Consider the following 18,332-nt stretch of genomic DNA (forward strand, 5'->3'; position numbering starts at 1 on the left):
GACCTAGTGTGCTGTGTCTACACCAGGAGTGGGCAAACTACAGCCCGCGGGCCACATCCGGCCCACCAGCCAATTTAATCCGGTCCTCGAGCTCCCACTGGGGAGCAGTGTCACCAGCTGCTCCAAGCGCCTGTCCTGCAGCTCCGTGCAGCTCCCAGAAGCAGCGGCATGTCCCCACTCTGGCTCCTATGTTTAGGGGCAGTCAGGGGGCTCCATGCAGTGCCCTCACCCCAAGCGCCACCCCCAGAGCTCCCATTGGTTGGGATCTGTGGCCAGTGGGAGCTGCAGGAGCGGTGTCTACGGACTTAGGAGCCAGAGGGAGGACATGCCGCTGCTTCCAGGAGCTGCCTGAGGAAAGCACTGCCTGAAGCCTGCACCCCTGAGCCACAGCCCCAGCCCTGATCCCCCTCTCACCCTCCGAACCCTTGGGTCCCCGCCTGGAGCACCCTTCTGCACCCCCAACCCCTCATCCCCAACCCCACTCCAGAGCCTGCACCCCTAGCCAGAGCCCTCACGCACACACCCTGCCCTCCAATCCCCTACCCCAACCCAGAGTCCCCTCCCGCACCCTGAACTCCTCATTTCTGGCCCCACACCAGAGCCCGCAGCCCCAGCCAGAGCTCTCAGCCCCTCCTGGACCCCAACCCCAAAATTTGTGAGCATTCATGGCCCACCATACAATTTCCATACCGAGATGTGGCCCTCGGGCCAAAAAGTTTGCCCACACGTGGTCTACACAATGGGGCCCTGATCTTGGGCAGGGCCTCTTGTGTCCATTCAGATAGAATAAATGGGCCAAAGGTGTTAATGTAACATAGTTCTTGTCTAACATTAAAGAGTGTTAAACAAGGTTCATGGTTTGGTGTGCACAGATATCTACTTGCTTAGTACCATGGAAAACACATTAATGAAAATCGTAACCTTTTATTAAAGGGACAAAAACAGTGAAAGCATCCGAGATGTAAAGTATTAAGTGAGGCTTTCATTTTAACAGCATCCCTTGTTCCCTTTCTCTTCGGCTAGACAGATTTTTTAGAAGGAAACCCTCACCCTTGTTCGACAGTCTCTGAGGTGATGTCAAAGATGATAATAACTGTCCTTTTTGGGGAAAAGAGAAGAAGTTAGTTGAGATGAGCTGGAGCTATTGTCGTTGCTATTGTTCAATTCCTTTTTATTCAGGTGGCATTTGGGATTCAGTTGGAGCCAGTAGAGGTGGTGATTGTCATCTGGGTCCCTCTCTCTGGCCTGGTCTGGTCAGTTCATCTCTCAGGATTAGGACGAAGATTAAGATTAAGAGTCACACAAGATGATGGTGGTGGCAGCCATCATGGGGAAGCTCACTCCAATAGCCTCTGTCTGTTTTGTTTTTCTATATTTCTCCACACTAAATTTCTTTCTTTAAGGACCCAAAAAGGGAGTGATGGGTGGAATAGCCCATCCCCCTCTTACTTTGTTCACCAATTCGGCTGAATGTTTTACCCACCAGTTTTGGTTAATTGAATTCTGGACCCATACTTTCTTGTTTGCCAAGCATGATCTTAACACAGTCCTTGAGTTATATCAGTAGGCCTTTCTGGTTGGACTAATTCCGTAGCGCTATTGTGTCTGTGTACACCAGTCATTCTGTCTGCGTTTCATACCTTTTCCCCCATCAGCATGTGTTGGGACAGGTTATTGTGACATCTTAGGAACTTTCACACACTTTTTACAGTTGAGCTTATAATTAGGGTAAATTTGCAGGCCCAATTATCACAATAGGCCGCTATTTGCTACCAGAATACAAATAATAGTCTAGCAGCAACAACGCATTCATAACGCTCCAATATCATGATTCTGACCTACCTCACCCCCTATTTCAGTCCAAGGGCCAAACCCACTCCTCCTCCCACTGCTTTGCCAGGTCTCCTCAGTCCTTACTGTCAGCACCCCCTGCTATTCCAGGCCCAGTCTAGCCAATGCACCTTGATCTTGACCGACAACATATCCTACCACTCTGTAGTGGGCCTCTTTTCAGCGATTGATTGCCATTCTTGATTAATTTTGTGGTCCATATGTGGTGGTGATGATGGCTGTTTTATTATCTGTATTGGGGGCAGTGCCTAGGAGTCCCAGTTATGGACCACAACTCCAGTGTGCCAGGTACTGTACAAACAGAGCAGGACAGTCCCTGCCCTAAAGAGCTTACAATCTAAGTCATGCTGACACCGTTCCACTGGAGACTAAGCTGAGACTCCCAAGCTAATCTCACGTGTTGCTTTAGCTAATGATTTGAACGTCAGTGTGGGAGGCCAGTGCAGTAACCCAACTCAGCCCTGAGGTAGGTACCCTGCAGCACCCCCACTGAGCAGCCACATTTCTACTCATTCAGTGATTCACTGGTTTCCCTGCTCCTCCTTGCCAGTCACAAGCCTGAGACCTTCAGCTTCCCTCTGAGTGCAGAGGTGAAGAATTCATCCTGGCTTTGGGCAACGTCACCCGTGACTATCACTAATTTGCTGCTCTGCTTCTTGGATGGCCACACTGTCTCCTTCCCCCTGCTCTGAGTCCTCTTGCTGATGGGTTGGAAAAGAATTACCAGTGGGTCCCTCCAGAGATGGGCCTCAACTGCAGTTGGGGTTGGATCCAAAGTATCCAAAAGCTGGGGGTTAGTCAGACCTGGGAGCTTGGTTGGATTGTCAGGCTCTGACTCCCCAGCTTGATCTCTCCATCTTTACTAACATGTTTCTATCATTGCATGTGCCTGGCTATTGTTTCAGGTTTGCTGAAGAACACTGGGCAGTGAAAGTTTGTTGTCAGAGGGCTGTTGCTAAGTGATAGGCTGCGACGCTTTTGTTTCTGTAGGGTTTTTTCTGAGCACTGGTTTGTGCACATGGGTTTCTGGGGGTGCTCACACCAGTCTGTCATTGGAGGGATTCTCAGGAATGTTTGCATACTCTCATTGGTTGGTTGTTTGGGCTATTCACAATGGCCTATTGTAGGTTTTTTTGCTAGTGTAAGATATGCCCACTCAGTGGTGGTTAGGCCACATAAAGGTTGATAGCCCACCCCATAGCAAGCTCAACAGCCCTGGGTCTTAGCTCAAGCAGTAGAGGCTTGTGCATTAAGCTCCAGAGGTTCCAAACCCAAGCCCTGCTGCTAATGACCCCCTCGGTGTTACACTAACAGTGCACGGCACACATAGATTTGTTGTGGGGTTGCTCTAGTGCAGTGCTGCTCAACTCTTCCAGACTACTGTGCCCCTTTCACGAGTCTGATTTGTCTCGCGCACCCCCAAGTTTCACCTCACTTAAAAATGACTTGCTTACAAAATCAGATATAAGAACACAGCAACACTGTTACTGACAATTGCTGACTTTCTCATTTTTACCATATAATTATAAAATAAATCAACTGGAATATAAATCTTGTACTTACATTTCAGTGTATAGTATACAGAGAGGTATAAAAAAGTCATTGTCTGTATGAAATGTTAGTTTGTACTGACTTCACTAGGGTTTTTTATGTAGCCTGTTGTAAAACTAGGCAAATCTCTAGATGAGTTGCAGTACCCCCAGGAAGACCTGCGTGTATCCCCAGGCGTACATGTGCCCCTGACTGAGAACCATTGCTCTAGACAGTGACTCTGGAAGTTGGTGAAATCTAATATTTTTGGATACTTTAACGTGTTTGTGACATTGTCCCTATTTAAGAGTTCTCTTGGCTATTGTAGCAGTTCCTGGTATATTCTTTGTGTTGGCTGGGAGTGGGGGAGGTTTGTGTGAGACTGTGAGCTTTGTTTGTTGTTATAGGGTTGCTTATGCACATAAAGCTTTGCAAACTTTCATTGTGTTTATAGGGTTGCTGCTTACTGTTGGTCTTTGCACTCTGTTTTTATTATAGCATCAATTCGCATTGAGAGCTGTCTACACAGTTTTGATATTGTAAGGTTGCTTTGGATTGCTGGTATTGATGTTCTTTTTATTTCAAGGGGGAAAGTCGTGTGTAAAGAATTACCAGACTTCACAAAGAGGACCAAGAAAATGTAGGTCAAATAACATTGAACTTGCTGATGCAAGAGGCCCGTTTGAGTGCTGATAAAGGAAGAAGAAGCCAGTTGCCTTGGGTAGTATGGTCTTCAGTGACAGAGATGTCCTTCCACTGCCAGAGACAAAAGATAAAAGCCTAGCCCACCAGTTTCCAGCCTGCTGAAACTGACTCATAGCTATGGCTGTAAAAAGGTGAAAAATTAGTATTTTTGGTGGAGGGGCACAGAGTGGGGAGGAATGTGAATCAGTTCTTATAAAAGAAAACCCAGTTCAAATCCTCACACCAAAATACAAATCAAACCAAAACTCTGTGATGCCTTTAACATCCCTCTTGGGTTTGTGGGGAAGGGGGAGGAAGCGGGCTAAAGCTACTTCCTTTTGGGATTGCCTCAGCCCCTGAGCTGTACTAATGTGTCCTGTCCTAGATCTTTGAGGATCTGGATGGGATGGAAGTAATTATTGTTGATGACCTGCTGATTTAGAATGAAACCAATCCTGCAGCATGCCAGAGATCAAACAGGAACAAATGCCAGGTCAGGCTGAGTGAGGGCAGTTATGTGGGACATGGACTCAGCAACAAAGACTAGACCCAAGAAAAGTGGAGTCAATCGTGCAAATAGAAAGACCCCAAATCAAGGAGCACTTATGGAGATTCGTGGCCATGTTAGTCAACCTAAGCAAACTATCTCTCATTTGTCACAGGCAGAATGCTCTTGGAGACTAATACAGAATGGTACAGCAATGGCTGTCAAAAGAAAACTGTTGGGGAATTAAACAAAGGTTGCCATCAAAAGACTAGCACTGAAATATTCTGAGATTAACAAAAAGTCCAAGATCTCAGTTGGTGCAAATTCTCAGAGAATGATGCAAGATGATCACCCAATGGCAATTGCTTTCTAAGCACTGTCCCCAGTGGCTACTATTAGAGTTAGCTTATGATGTTCACCAGCCGCTGACGGGCCGGAGTGAAACATAAAGGTCTTGGAACAGCCCTTCTATATTCCAGACTGGGATCTGGAACAACTGACAAAGGGACTGGCCTCAGAGAATCCATCTCTGGTTTTACATTCAGCACTGTGAATGCTAGTCCAGGACTTTAGAAGTTTGGTGAAAGCTGTGAGAATTCCTTTGTAGTGCAGGGGAAACTAATGTAAAGTTCATGGTTATGTACTTCAGTACTGAGTCTGAGTTCTTTGTCCAGATGCCAAGACACACTTAAACGTGATACAGGAATGACCCGTGTATAGAAGCTATGACAAAGTAGGCTATGTCTGTATCAAATTGCAAACTCCATTTTGGATGGTAACCTCCATTTTGGAGTAGGATATCCTTTTGTTTTAGGAGCCGAGCCCGGGTCTCACCTTGTCCAGGGCCAGGTTATTATGCTGCATCTCACACACTGCCCTTCCAAGGAGCAGTGCGGGAGGAGCCTTGCTGAAAGACTGTGACTGAGAAGCCATCACAAAACAAAACTAGAGTAATCAGCTCTGTCTGACAACTATTGGCCATCCACATGGAACACAAGCTCACTGCCCAGAAGGGGAAGGGGCTGGAGATTCTCAGCCTGCGAACATGGGCACAAGGGGTCAGAGATGGTATTTGAGGAGGATGATCTCTGTGAGGGGGGCTGGCCACTGCCACATGCCAGGAGACCAGGCTGGAGAGAGAGAGAGAAGGCAGAAAGCACTCTGCCTCTCCTGAGATGCTGACCAGATCTTGGCCTCACAGAAAGGGGGAGAGCAGACTCGGTATTGATATGTCTCAGAACTCTTATTTTGCAAAGCTCTGTAACTCTTTAGTGCTTTGCTTGCTTGCTTGCCATGTTGACCCTGAAAGCTTCTGCTGCCTGGAAGCTCCCTCTGTCATGTGTCTCCCCTGCTCTATGGAAGATGGGGTAAGCAGGGTGCAGGGGAGAGGGGGGCACCCTGACATTAGCCCTCCTGTTCCTTCCCCTGCCACAGCAAGCAGGAGTCTCGGGGAGCAACTCCAAGGCAGAGGCCAGGAGCAGCACATGGCAGTGGGGGGAGGGACAGCTGCATTTGGTAGCCTGCTGGGCAGCTGCTGCACAGGGAACTTAGTGGGGTGGAGAGCTGATAGGGGGCTCCACCCTGGTTCCAAGCCCCCACCAGCTAGCTCCACCGGTCTGCTCTCCCTGCAAGCAGTGGACAAAGCAGGCGGCTGCCAAACGACGTTAGAAGGGAGCATTGCAGAACTTTAACCAAGCATGTTCCCTAATTGATCAGCAACGTAACAATGAAACAACATTAACCGGGATGACTTTAAGTGAGTAGTTACTGTATGCTAATTTTGTTTATATGTTTGTAACACCTTTTTATTATGAGTTATAGATATGTAGGGAGTATCTGTATTTCAAACTCGTGCTGTACATCTGGATGACACCCCCAAACAGATTGGCATTAGCACTGCCTAGTCTGCTTGATGGACCATCAAGGGACATCAGCTGCACAATGAACCCATTGAAAGGGTCAGAGATACACCATGGGATTCTGCAAGACATGCAGAGGTGTGCCTGTAGACAGGCCATGTGCTGGGCAGCTTGTGTTCGAAACAAAGGAAATACAAGTGGCCTGGTAAAAGACTATAAAAGGCAGCTTCATCTTCTCCATTTTGTCTTCAGTCCTGCCTCTTGTCTTCATTCCTGTTTCTTACCTCTGGAGTAACCTTCCTACACAGGAAGCTCTGAACAAAGCTGTGGATGTGTCCAGAGGGACATTCAAGCCAGCAAACTCACCAATACTGCTAAGAAACAGATATATGGACTTTGAATCTTTGTTTGTATGTGTCTGTTTTACCATTTAACATCTCGCTACTTATTCTTTCTTTTTTCTTTATGTAACCCTTCTGCCCCTCTGAGTTGGCAGCAACCAGGGCCGGATTCAGTATCCAGGGGGTTTGTTTCAATAACACAATGCATAACCGGCTCGAGCCCCCACCCGGTGACCTGGGATGCTTACATACCACTCCCCTGGGCATCTCTAGGAGGCAATACTTCCCCTCTCGCAAGCACAGAGTCTGAGTGTAGCAAAATCCTTTTAATAAAGGAGGGAAATAATGCGGCATCACATTGGAGAAACACCACAAACAGGATTATAACACAAACCATAAGCAAAAACCCACCTCCAAGTACATTTGGCAATGTCCTTTCCCCCTTAGGGCCTTAAGTCCAATCACCCCAAAGTCCAACAACCCAAAAGTCTCTGGTCAGTGCCACCCCAGAGTTCAAAAGTTTATCTGTAGAGTTTTACACCCCCTCAGCCTGGGTGGAAATGGGGGGGACCCCACACAGGGTGGTGGAGCCCACACAGAGTGGTAAGGGGCACCTTACATGGGCCAAGGCCAACTGCTCCACCTTTCCATGGAGTTCTGCTGCAGCCTTCACCACGACCAGCTCCACCTCACCAGCTGTGCTGCCACTCCAGCCATCCCCACAAACCGCTCCACTCCGCTCACTGTTCCATGGGCTGCTCCAACATGCTGCAAACTGCTCCAATCCACCAGCCACTTAGTGACCGGTCCTCAGGCTCCCCCACTAGTTAGCACAGCACTTAGTGCTCTCAGCTCAGTTAATTCCAGCTCTTTAGTAATTTCAACTCTTAGTGATTTCAGCTCATAGTAGGGGAGCTCCAGTGGTGGTGCACCATTGGTCCAACACGAATTCAGCTCAGCAGCCTTTAGATGGACTCCTAATGGAATCAGAACTAGCTCTACTTTTTAACAGCGGAGAGAGGAGGATGTGAAATTGGTGTTCCAGACCCTCAAAAGGGGCCCATACCATCAGGTACACAGACCAGTCCCCAACCTCTCTCCCTTCACTGGGTTTTGGAACCCATGTCCCTCGTCTAGCAAGTGTCACTTAATTTATATTGAGACATCTCTGTCATAAAGCAGTTTCGTAGTTCCTCATTCACATAATCAGGTGGCAACACTTTATTTATCCTGCCCCAATAACAAAGAAATTGGAGATCCCAGAGCTGTCAAAATAACCATCCCAGGCTGCCTTGGGCTATGCTGGGTGTGCCCATACAAATGCCAGAGATTCCATGCTTTCTGAAATTCTTTCCACACTTCCCATAATTCACCACCAGGTGTCAGGGTAGAGCTCATCCTGACTCTGCTTACATTTATAATAAGCCTTTAGTTTTAGATGCTTAAGGACTGGCTGACAGCATGGTATTTTGGGTAAGATCCAAACTCATACTGACCTGGTAACGCGACTGACCCTTTGGGGTCAGAAGAACATTTTGTATACATGAGCCAAGTTTAAAATAATTTCTCACTTTATTGGACGTATGTGCTGACTGGGAGCCAAAGAACTGGAATGAAATAAAAGGGGCTGTGAGATTTATCTTTTTGCTTCTTGATAACCAGTGTGTGGAGCAGAAGCACCATTTGTGACTGGCTGTGGAGTTTAACTTCAGTGTTACCCACCAGTCTTGGGAGTATCTGCTCTCCCTTTTGCAGCCTGTCCTGACCTTGGCATTTCCAGTGAGGGCTGCCCTAGGCACACAGGGTCACAGACAGATACCTGGGAGTGAGGCTGAGAATCCCAGAGCTAGGACCAATGATCAGGCTCTGCCCAGACCTGATTGGCTTAGGAGCTTGTGGGATCCAGTGGTTGGGTCCACTCCCAAGAGACTGGTGTCTGTCCAGACGGGTGGACAGGGCCAGGCTGCGACAGAAGCATTCGCAGTGGAATATGTGATAAATATGGAGTAAAAGCAGTGAATCTGTGTTCAGAAGGAAAGTGGGGGCAGGGGGAGGAGAACGATCATAAGGATTGGAGGCAGAAAAAAATCTATCTGGACGCTCCTTGCTTGGTCTTTCCTGGCAGGATAGGTTTGGGTTTTATGCTAATTTTCATGCAAATAGCACCATGGGTATCTGATCCTGGAACTTGTTGTCCCTCGCTGTTCTGGTTTCTGAGCGTATACGTTGCTCTGGGAGCTTCCGTGCACCATGGAATTTCTGGGATGTCTTCAGACATGAATGTTAAATAAATGATGCTTATGTAATGTTCTTTAATGTCATTATTAATAAAAGGATGATTAAAAATGGACAGAACAGCCAAGAAAGGTCACATCTGGCTCATCCACATCCCTGCTGATGCCGGATCTTTCCCTACAGTCTCTTCTGCAGGGCTTTCTCCACTTTTGTTTGAAATGACTCAAGCCCTGGGGTTTCCATTGCTTCCCTCAGCAGACAATTCCACACTTTGGTAGTTCTAGCTCTTGGGAAACCTCTCCTGTTATTCAGCCTGAGTTTTTTGCCTCTGTTTCACCCCATTACACCTAGTTATACACCTTCTGTTCACTTGGAATAATTCCTTTCCCTCGCTGCTTTTACACCCTTTAGGTATTGTATCCCCAAGCCCATAACCATGGCCAAGCCTCGTGTCTTTCTTTATTTTAATCTAGTCATGCAAATGGGTCTCTCCAGCTTCTGGATGTGCATGAGGTGGAAGAGGGCAGTGTGATGAACACAAAGATTTCACTAGTTCATTCTCCTGCCCCCCTCGACCCCACCCCCTTTAACATTAGCAACAACTGATGATTTACTAGGAGGCAGGGGCCTGCCTTGTAATATTGACCAAGTGCCCCACAGTGGTCATGCTTTTCAAGAGTAAGTGGATCATGCTACAAGGCTGAGCATGCTGGGAGGGCGTGGCTAGGTGGGGCTTGGCCTTTCCTTCTATCCTTGGCTAGCACAGAGTTCAGATCCCACTTCGGTTGGCAGGTGAGTTTGGTGTTTGGCCACCATGACTTTTGGTTTGTTCGGCCATTATTGCGCAGGACTGGAAAGCGGCTGTGTGAGAGGCACTGGGAGACCCATGTAGTGGCCAGCATTGGAATAGCAGTGGAATCTACGGGCAGAGTGGAGGCGCACTGGCAGTGCTATATTGAGCCCTAGGCTGGAATAACCAGGATTTCTGTGAGGAGGTCTACACTACAGAATTACTTCAATATAATGTGACTAATCAACCCCTTGAGCGACGTAGTTACACCAACCTAGAGTGCTGGTGCAGACAGCGCTATCATGGCAGGACAGCTTCTCCCACCAACACAGCTACCGCCTCTCAGGAGGTGGCTTAACAATGCCGACGGGAGAGCTCTCCTCCATCGGTGTGATCCATCTTCACTAAAATGCTGCAGCAGTGCAGCTGCACCAATGCAGCATATGAAGTGTAGGCCTGCCCTTGGGGTCTGAACTGAGGTGCATTGGCAGAGTGACAGTATGTCTGCACCAAGTGTCTGTGTCACACGTGCATGAGGCGGGGAGATGTGGAGACTCCTCTCATGTGACGCTGCTTTGCTGCTTTCCTTTCTGCCATCTCCAGAACGCTCACAGACTTACTGAAACAGCCGGGCCACGGCCCCTCGGACCACATGACTGACGGTCACGTGGGCAGCATCCAGGTCCAGATGGGTGACGGGCTTGCCCTGAGCTCCCCCAGAAATGGCACAGGTAAGAGCATCGCCTCCCATCCCCCTCACAGTCCCAGCTGTGCTGGGAAGAGACCGGTGTGTGGGCAGCAGAGGGTCTTCCGGGCTCCTTCCATTTCTGTGGAAGGATGGGAGCTGGGGGGGGTCCTAAGTGGAGCAAACCAAGCAGGGCAGTTTACATGGAGGTGCAGGTGTCTGGCAGTAGCAGAACATGCACGGGAGGGAATCTGTTCCCTTGTTTCTGTTATTTTCTATTTAAAGTAGAGCATGAAAGGCAGCCCGACGCCCATGGGGCGCTACCTCCCGCAGTGGACTCCAGGACAAGATAGCGCCCCCGGCCAAAATGCTCGTCATGGGGAGTATGGCAGGCATTAAGCTCCTCTCCTAATGTCAACCCAGCATGATGGGGCACTGGTCATGAGAAGTTCTGGGGGCACCATGCTGGCATCAGGGGTTCCCAGGGAGGATACAGTGCCTGGAAATTCATTCACCAGAACCCTGCTCTCAAACGGGGAATTCCTTCCTCTTCAAGGGGCCGGATTTCCCACTTGCGACCCTGTCACTGCTTTTTGTCAACATGTCCCTGGGAAGCGAGTCGTGCCTCTCTCCACCCTCCCTGTAGCTGCTGCTCTCATGGATGTTGCAGAGGCTGTCGGTGAGGGGTATGTTGAGGCTCAGGAGAGTTGGGTGCCCTGATGCTTCCGCTGCTGGTTCTGGGACAGTACCCACCAATAACAGCTGGTGCAGGGGAACACAACCCTGATTTGGATGTGTGGCGGCTGTGTCTGCCCCTGCCGTGGGGTGGCAGATTTCAAGGCTTGCATAAGTCGCATTTGTGCCTTCTGCTCCTTCTCCAGTGCGCTCCCTGCTGCCTCTGCGGGGAGGCTCCCCCTCCAGGCTGACAGTCCCCTGCTTGCTTCACTGAAAGATCGGAAGTGACATTTGCCCTGGCAGCAGTCAGTGTATGTTTGCAGCTCACAGGTCAGAGCACAGTGCAGTCAGCCGGCTAGGACAAGCTGCAGGAGCCCCCAAGGATGGGGGGTTACTAGCTGCACCCAGACTAGCAGCTAGGAGCATGGAGGAGGGAGGAAAACTGTCCTAGCTGTGAGGTGTGTTAGATGGTGGAACAGTCCTGTGGTGCTGGGGAAAGTCCCTTCACTTGGGTTCTTTAAAGCTAGGCTATGCAAAGCACTGCAGAATACGGTGCAGGTCAGTGGCCGGCACTGCCAGAGTGTACCTGGGGTGGGTGGGATCCATTCTATATCTCATCCTTCTAGAGCAGGGATTTCCCCCTCAGAGCTGGAGCTAGTCCCAGTGCGGGTGAATGGTGACAGGTGAGGTCATCTAGCATGTGGAGGGGGGATGTCCCCACAGGGGATCTGCTTTCGGGGCGGGTGTGGGGAAGTGTTTCTCCTCCACTGAAGGATGGGCTGATCGCTATCCCATTCTGTCCCCTTGGCACTCCTCTGTGTGGTAGCAATGGGAGGATTGGTGGGGCCAGGAGTCACTGGTACCACTGCGGTCCCCAGCTGTGTAACACAGGGAAATCGGCTTCTAATCCAATGGCCTTTAAGTTTGGTTCAGCTCTGCTCTGCCCAGGGAAGATGGGGAGGACTCTGTTTTCTCTTTCATTTGCCAGTGACGCTTATTAAAGGGGAGAAGGGGAATTTGCATTGAAACTCTTTGAGCTGAAGTTACTTCTGGGGAATGTCATCCAACCAAGAGCCTGGAGACTGAAGTCTAACAGGTACACAGGCAGCCACTCTCCTAGCTTTGCACTCCCATGGCCCACACCAAGCCTGGCACCAAGGGACTGTTGCTATGAGTGACGGGAGGTCTGGGTCATGTCCTGTGGCCCATTCAGCCACTGGTCTCTCTGCTGAGGGGGCCAGTTAGTTCTTCTGGGAATGGCCGTGTCAGGGCTGTGGGTGTCCCAATGGAATGGGAACTCGTCCTTCACACCAGCCACCAAACAGCTGTCGGTTACAAAGGGCTTTTGGCCTCTCCTGATCTGAGGATAGAGTGCCACCAGAGCCACAGCCATGGAAGGTTCCCTGATCAATCCTCCGAGGTGTCCAATCCCACTAGGCAGGTGGTGATGTTTGCTCTTAGCACAGATGTCTGACAGCTCAGGGAAGACTGTGGGGACGCATTGGGGAAGGGCATATCCAAACCTGAGGCCAGGTTGGGGGAAGGGTGAGCTTGTTAACATTAAAATGCATTTTTATGCAACTAAATGCAAATATATATAACTAGAACCAAGGAAGGCAGGCCAGCCACGCTATCCTGGAAATCAGAGACTCGCAAAAGGAAGAGTCCACGTGATCTCCCGGTGCAATACTGTGGCTATAAGGGCTATTATGCTCCTTTGGTGTATAAACGAGGTGGGATGATTTTACCTCTGTGTATGTCCCTGGTGAGACTGACTCTGGCATACTGCATCCAGTTCTGGGGTGGGCAGTTTAAAAAGAATGTTTAAAAGTTGGAGAAGGTGCAGAAAAGAGCAACAACTGAGGATTGACAGGTGGGAGGAGATGTCTTGCAGTGAGCCACTTAACAAGTGCCGTCTGCATAGTCTCGCCAAAAGAAGATGTAACTTGGTTAGTGCACAAGCACCTTCACAGGGAGAACACATGGGCTCTTTAATGTGGTGGAGAAAGGTGTAACAAGAACCAATGGCTGGACGCTGAAGCCAGACAAATTCAGATTGAAATGAGGGCACAGATTTTTATCAGTGAGGGGGATGAAACCATTGGGACAAACTACCAAGGGAAGTGGTCAATTCTCAGGCTCTTGCTGCTTTTAGATCAATACCGGAGGCCTCTCTGGAAGCTGTGCTGTAGCCACGAACAAGTTCCTGGGCTCAGTACTGGGGTAGCTGGTGAAATGGAATGACTTGTGGTGAACAGGAGGACAGGTTAGATGATCTAATGGTCCTCTCTGGCCTTAAACTCTGACTCTCTGACCCCTTAAAACTTCCCTCCCAGAATCTTTCTTTGCATTTCCAGACAATATGCACTTGAATAATGCTGTGGTCAGCACCTCTCTCGCCTCCCAGATGGGGCTGCCACATGCCCACAGCAACCGGCTGCAGATGACGAGCACCATGCCCCACCAAGCTCCGGACTACACCAAGTATGCCACGCTCAAGGCTGTAGGTATGTGCTGCCACTGCATCGTGGGCCCAGGTGCCGGACAGGGCTGCTTCACCAGCTGGTGCTTCCTCTGTCTTTGCTTCAGCTCCTCCCTCTCCTGACTGTGATTTCCCCAAGGCCAGAGGGAAGGAAACGGGACACCATTGCTGCTGTTAGGGAGAGCAGCACAGCCCCCAGCTCTGGCTGTTCTGCAGGCCTGGAGAGAGAGGCAGGGGCTGCAAGTGTCGTGTGTGCTGAATTTGAGCAGAGCTTAGCTCAGGGGTAGGGGTTCAGCACAGGCATCAGTGAAGGAAAGGGACCTGGGTCAGTCTGAGCAAGGGAAGCTGCTGCATTCATGGAGCAGAGGCCAGAGATTAAGATGGCTAAGGTTCTTTCCCTCACAGCAGAGCTGAAGCTCAGGTGGGGAGAGGTGAGGACATGCATGGAGGAGAGCCATTCTGGCAGGCAGAGAGGTGGAAGGCTCCTGTGCAGCTCAGGCAGGCGTGTGTGTTCCCTGTCTGTCTGACTTCCTGCCCTCTGCTTTGTTTTCCCCTGCAGAGAGCGCACCCGAAGAATTCTACAAGCGGTTTCCCATGGTGGACATGCCTCCGCCTGGTCCTCTGTCCTTCCCACCCATGGGGCTGCATCAGAACGACGTGCCTCCCCTGCACGACAGCTGCGCCTTGGTTGGCTTGGCTACACCCGGGCAGAAGGCCAAAGTGGTGAAAACCAACGCCCACCCACTGGTGGCCAGCCCTGCCTTCAAGGGAGGCTGGGATCCCAGCCATCACCACCCCCCTGATGTCCGCCGACAGATCTATGCCAACAAGCGCCAGTTCAGCGTGGAGAAGCTGCCGGAGGTCTTCAGCCAGACACCCACCCACTATGTCCAGCCCTCGCGGCCCTTCTCCACCAATAGCAAGACTGAGGTCACTGTCTAAAAAGAACCTTCATCTTTTCTTTTTATGTCCCAGCAGCCTCTGGGGCTAATGGTCTTGCCAGCCCAGACCACCAGCTAGCAAAGTACCAGAGGTGCTTCCCCGTTATAGCTAGTGGCATTAGGCTGGGTGTCAGGAGGGACGAGGAAGGTGGGGGAAATACCCACCAGCACAGGTGCCCACACCTCCTGAGAGTACGCGGATAACGTGCATGGTGAAACAGGCATGCATGTTGCCCTGTGATTGATGCACGGCTGTTGTTTCCAGTTCACCTGTCCATCACATCACACTTGTACCAGAACGGTCAATGTTGAGGGGACCCAGGGAGAAGGCACCCCCCGCCCCATGAGAGGAAGGACAACAGGTGGGAGATGTGAGACAAGCAATTGCAATAACCATTAAGGCCCATTGGGTTCGCACGTGTAACCTGTCCCCTCCCTCTGCCCCGCCATGTGGGTTTTAAACAAGGGCACACAACCACCAGTCATGCCAGTATAAACAAACTGTACAAAAGGGCAGCTGGCAAGGGCTCACAAGGAGTTTGACATTTCCCTTCACTTCCAGCTCAGCTCTCTCCCCTGCACACGCTAGGCACCAGCGCTGAGTGGGGGTGGGGATTTTTCTTACACCCATTTTTGAATGTTTCAAATGAGGGCCTAGCTGACCCAGCAGTTCTTGTTGCATTCAGCTCCCGCAGGCCAGGGCTGTGGGTCAGTAGGTGAATGCGGGGCTGCCCCTGCTGGATGCAGAATAGCAAAATATAGGTCCTATGTAAACAGTGACTGCTGGCTGAGGTTGCAAGGGAGGGGGGGAGGCGCTGACCATTATTTTTAGTTTCTGTGGGACATTTCTGCCAGCAGAGGCAAGGCTGAACACTGGCTTTGGCAGCTCAGGTGGGGGCTGATGGGGGCATGCTGATTTAAAGGGGTGCAAAGCTGTCTCAGTGGGTAGGCTCCATGGCCTGGCTGCATCGCATTTTCCATGGAGCCTTTCTGGCTGCAGCTACTGCCCAGCACCAGGCCCTGACGGTTGCTCCTGCCAGGTTACAGCCCAGTAGAGTGTGTGGGGCTTGGGATGGGGTTGTGGCTCCAGAACAGAGCCTGACCTCTCCCACCACGCTGGGTGTGATGGCCATAGGTGTCATGCGCTTCACTCCTTCCCCCTCAACCTTGTGTCGTTTTCCCCCACACCCCTGCCCCAGGCCCAGCCATGTTCCCTTCTCCACTTGTACAGGTTCCAGAACAAGCAGCAGTGCCAAGCTGGCCACTGGGCTTGCTGCTAGCGCTGGAGCTGCTGGGCTTCAGTCACACCCCTACCAGCTGTTATTGCACACACCGGCTACCTGGGTCACAGCCCAACCCAGCAGCCACGGCCCAGCCCCATGGAACTGTATCCAGAGGTCTCGGGCTGGGTCAGCCCATGGCTCCCTGGCCATGTTCAACCAATCATCATGGTCCACCATGGAGGTGCTCAATCTCCCTTGTGCCCAAGCCGTTGAGACCCACCCCTGGCCTAGGTTTGAAAAGCCACTGCTGCTCTGGGGAAAAGGCCACATTGCTCGTCCCTTTGCAGGGGCTGGGCTTTTCTAGTCACGTGTCTGTGTCACTCACTTGCTGCCCTTGTCAATCTTTGTTTCCTTAATTCTGCTCCATTCCTTTTCAAAAGGGCTTTGTACCACAGCCACGTGTGTGGCTAATGTCTACCCGGCGGAGTGCCAGCCCTGTAAAGGGGCCATGCCCCTGAGCAGTCCCTCTCTGCAGCTGTATTTCTACTACCTGGGCAAGAAGCACATGCTTGGCCATCGGCAGGGCCAAACCACGGCTACAGCTTGCAGGGTAGGTACAGGTGATGCTGCTGAGGTCAGGTGTGAACTGAGGACCTTCAGCACCAGAATAATAAGCCACTAATGCTTGAGCTAGAGGACAGCTCCTCTGATGAGCAGCAACACTGTCATAAACAGATAGCTAAGGGTTAATGTCTCTTTCACCTATAAAGGGTTAATAAACAGTGACCTGCAAACACCTGACCAGAGGACCAATCAGGAGACAAGATAATTTCAAATCTTGTGGAGGGAAGCCTTTGTTTGTGGGTTTTGGGTTTGGTTTTTGTTCTCTCTGGGTCCTGGATGGGGCTAGAGGTGCAACCAGGCTTCTGCCAATCTCCCTGCTACAGTCTCTTATCTATTCAGAATTGTAAGTAAGTGAAAGAGACATTAACCCTTAGCTATCTGTTTATGACAAACACCTCTTAGCCAGCTACTAAAGGTAAACATGCCACACTGGGTTACCTTTTTACCCCCATCACTCCCCCCCACCATTCATCTGTCCACAAGGCAAGAGTGAAACGAGTGGGAAGAAAAATGGAACAAAAATGTTCTAATAGTCCCGGCTTGCTTCCTCCCCTGCTAATTTGACTTTCACACAAAGTTTAGGATCCTGCAGGAGCTGACAAAGAGCTGCCAGTTTTCCTTCCTGCTGCGCTCTGGTTGCTGCATGGTGACACAGGCGTCAGTGGGGAGGACTCAGTGCATGCCCTTTGCACAATGCACTGAACAGCTTCCAATAGGCATGGACCTCTACTCAATCCTGAGGGGCGGGAGCCTGTTAGCAACATGGGCTGCCTCCTCTGGCACCAGCCCATGTGGTGGGCCCATCATGTCTGCTCCTGGATGAGGTGTGCACCCCCAATGACAGCCAGTGCAGACCCCCACCAAGGGCTGCATACCCACTTCATGCTGAGGACAGGCCAGGTGCCCACCTTCCTTTCCTTGGTGAACTAGGGCTTCCATATTGTTTCTGATGCCTGGATATTAAGTGACTTTAGGCCTTGTGCCAGCCCAAACCCTTCAGTGGTTGAGGCTGGGCTTAGCCCTGCAGCGCAGGCAACCACACCACACTCTCCCTCCCAGCCCAAACTGGCCTTTTTTGTAAACCAAAGGGCTTTGCCGCATCAAGGCCCATTTGGCTCTTGGCCTCGCTGAGGCTGCGAACAAGGAGGCCAATCAGTGCCAATTGCCAGGTGTGTGAGGCAGAGAGCGCTGCAGCCACCTGGCCCCTCTGGCAGATGCTGGAATAAAGCCACCACGCAGCAATCAGCTGGCAAAGCTGCCAAGTGGGGGCTGGGGGTTGGACTGATGCCCCAAAGGGGAAAGGCTCCTCTCCCCCTATTCTCTTCATTCCAGCCCTGGGACCTTTGAGCCACTGGATCCTTTAGCAATAAATGCCACCCCCACCCCCAGGAGCCTGAGCCGTGCAACTGGCTGTGAGGGGACAAAGAGAGAGAGGGCTGGGTAGGACAGCCCGGCCATGGACAGCCAGAGCAGAACCAGGGCACTGGCTGCACGAGGGGCAGGGCCACGGCCACAGGGGCTCAACCCTTGTGTTCTGCCAGCCCTGGGTCATTTTTGTTTGTAAGTCCCACTTTCTGCCCCCCCTGCCTACAGAAATAAAAGTGCCCCTGTTGCCAGACTGAGCGTGTGTGTCCAGTGGCTGTTGTGCATGTGCAGACCTGCACTCCCAGGTTGGGGGGTGGTTGCAGCATTTCTGAGGGCCTCTCTTTCAGCTAGACACATCCAGCTGCCCCTTTGCTTCTGACAGCTTTAGGCCCAAGGACTCAGCCACTGGGCGTGACCTTAGGCCCAGGAAGAGCTACACCAACATTGAAGCCTTGTGGGCTTTAGTAAGGGACAGAACAGGACTTCCCTGCCCCACAAGGGCTTGTGACACAGGGCCACACAGCCTCCCCTCCACCCTACTGGCTTGGCGAGGGGGGGGG

General features: G+C 51.0%; 1 protein-coding gene across 2 annotated transcripts in view; it reads left to right on the plus strand.

The window, feature by feature from the left end:
- SHISA8 (shisa family member 8) overlaps positions 1-18,006 on the plus strand; it is a 31,136-nt gene extending 13,130 nt beyond the window's left edge. The window contains exons 2-4 of one of the 2 annotated variants that reach the window (XM_050954455.1): positions 10,381-10,508; positions 13,474-13,644; positions 14,179-18,006. In XM_050954455.1, coding sequence (XP_050810412.1) covers positions 10,381-10,508; positions 13,474-13,644; positions 14,179-14,561 — 682 coding nt within the window. In that variant the 3' untranslated portion in view covers positions 14,562-18,006. The remainder of the gene's footprint in view (positions 1-10,380; positions 10,509-13,473; positions 13,645-14,178) is intronic. The other variant, XM_050954465.1, reaches the window with a different exon arrangement.
- The last annotated feature ends 326 nt before the right edge of the window (positions 18,007-18,332 follow it).

The sequence above is a fragment of the Gopherus flavomarginatus genome, chromosome 1 (assembly GCF_025201925.1).
Source record: "Gopherus flavomarginatus isolate rGopFla2 chromosome 1, rGopFla2.mat.asm, whole genome shotgun sequence".
Classification (NCBI taxonomy): domain Eukaryota; kingdom Metazoa; phylum Chordata; order Testudines; family Testudinidae; genus Gopherus; species Gopherus flavomarginatus.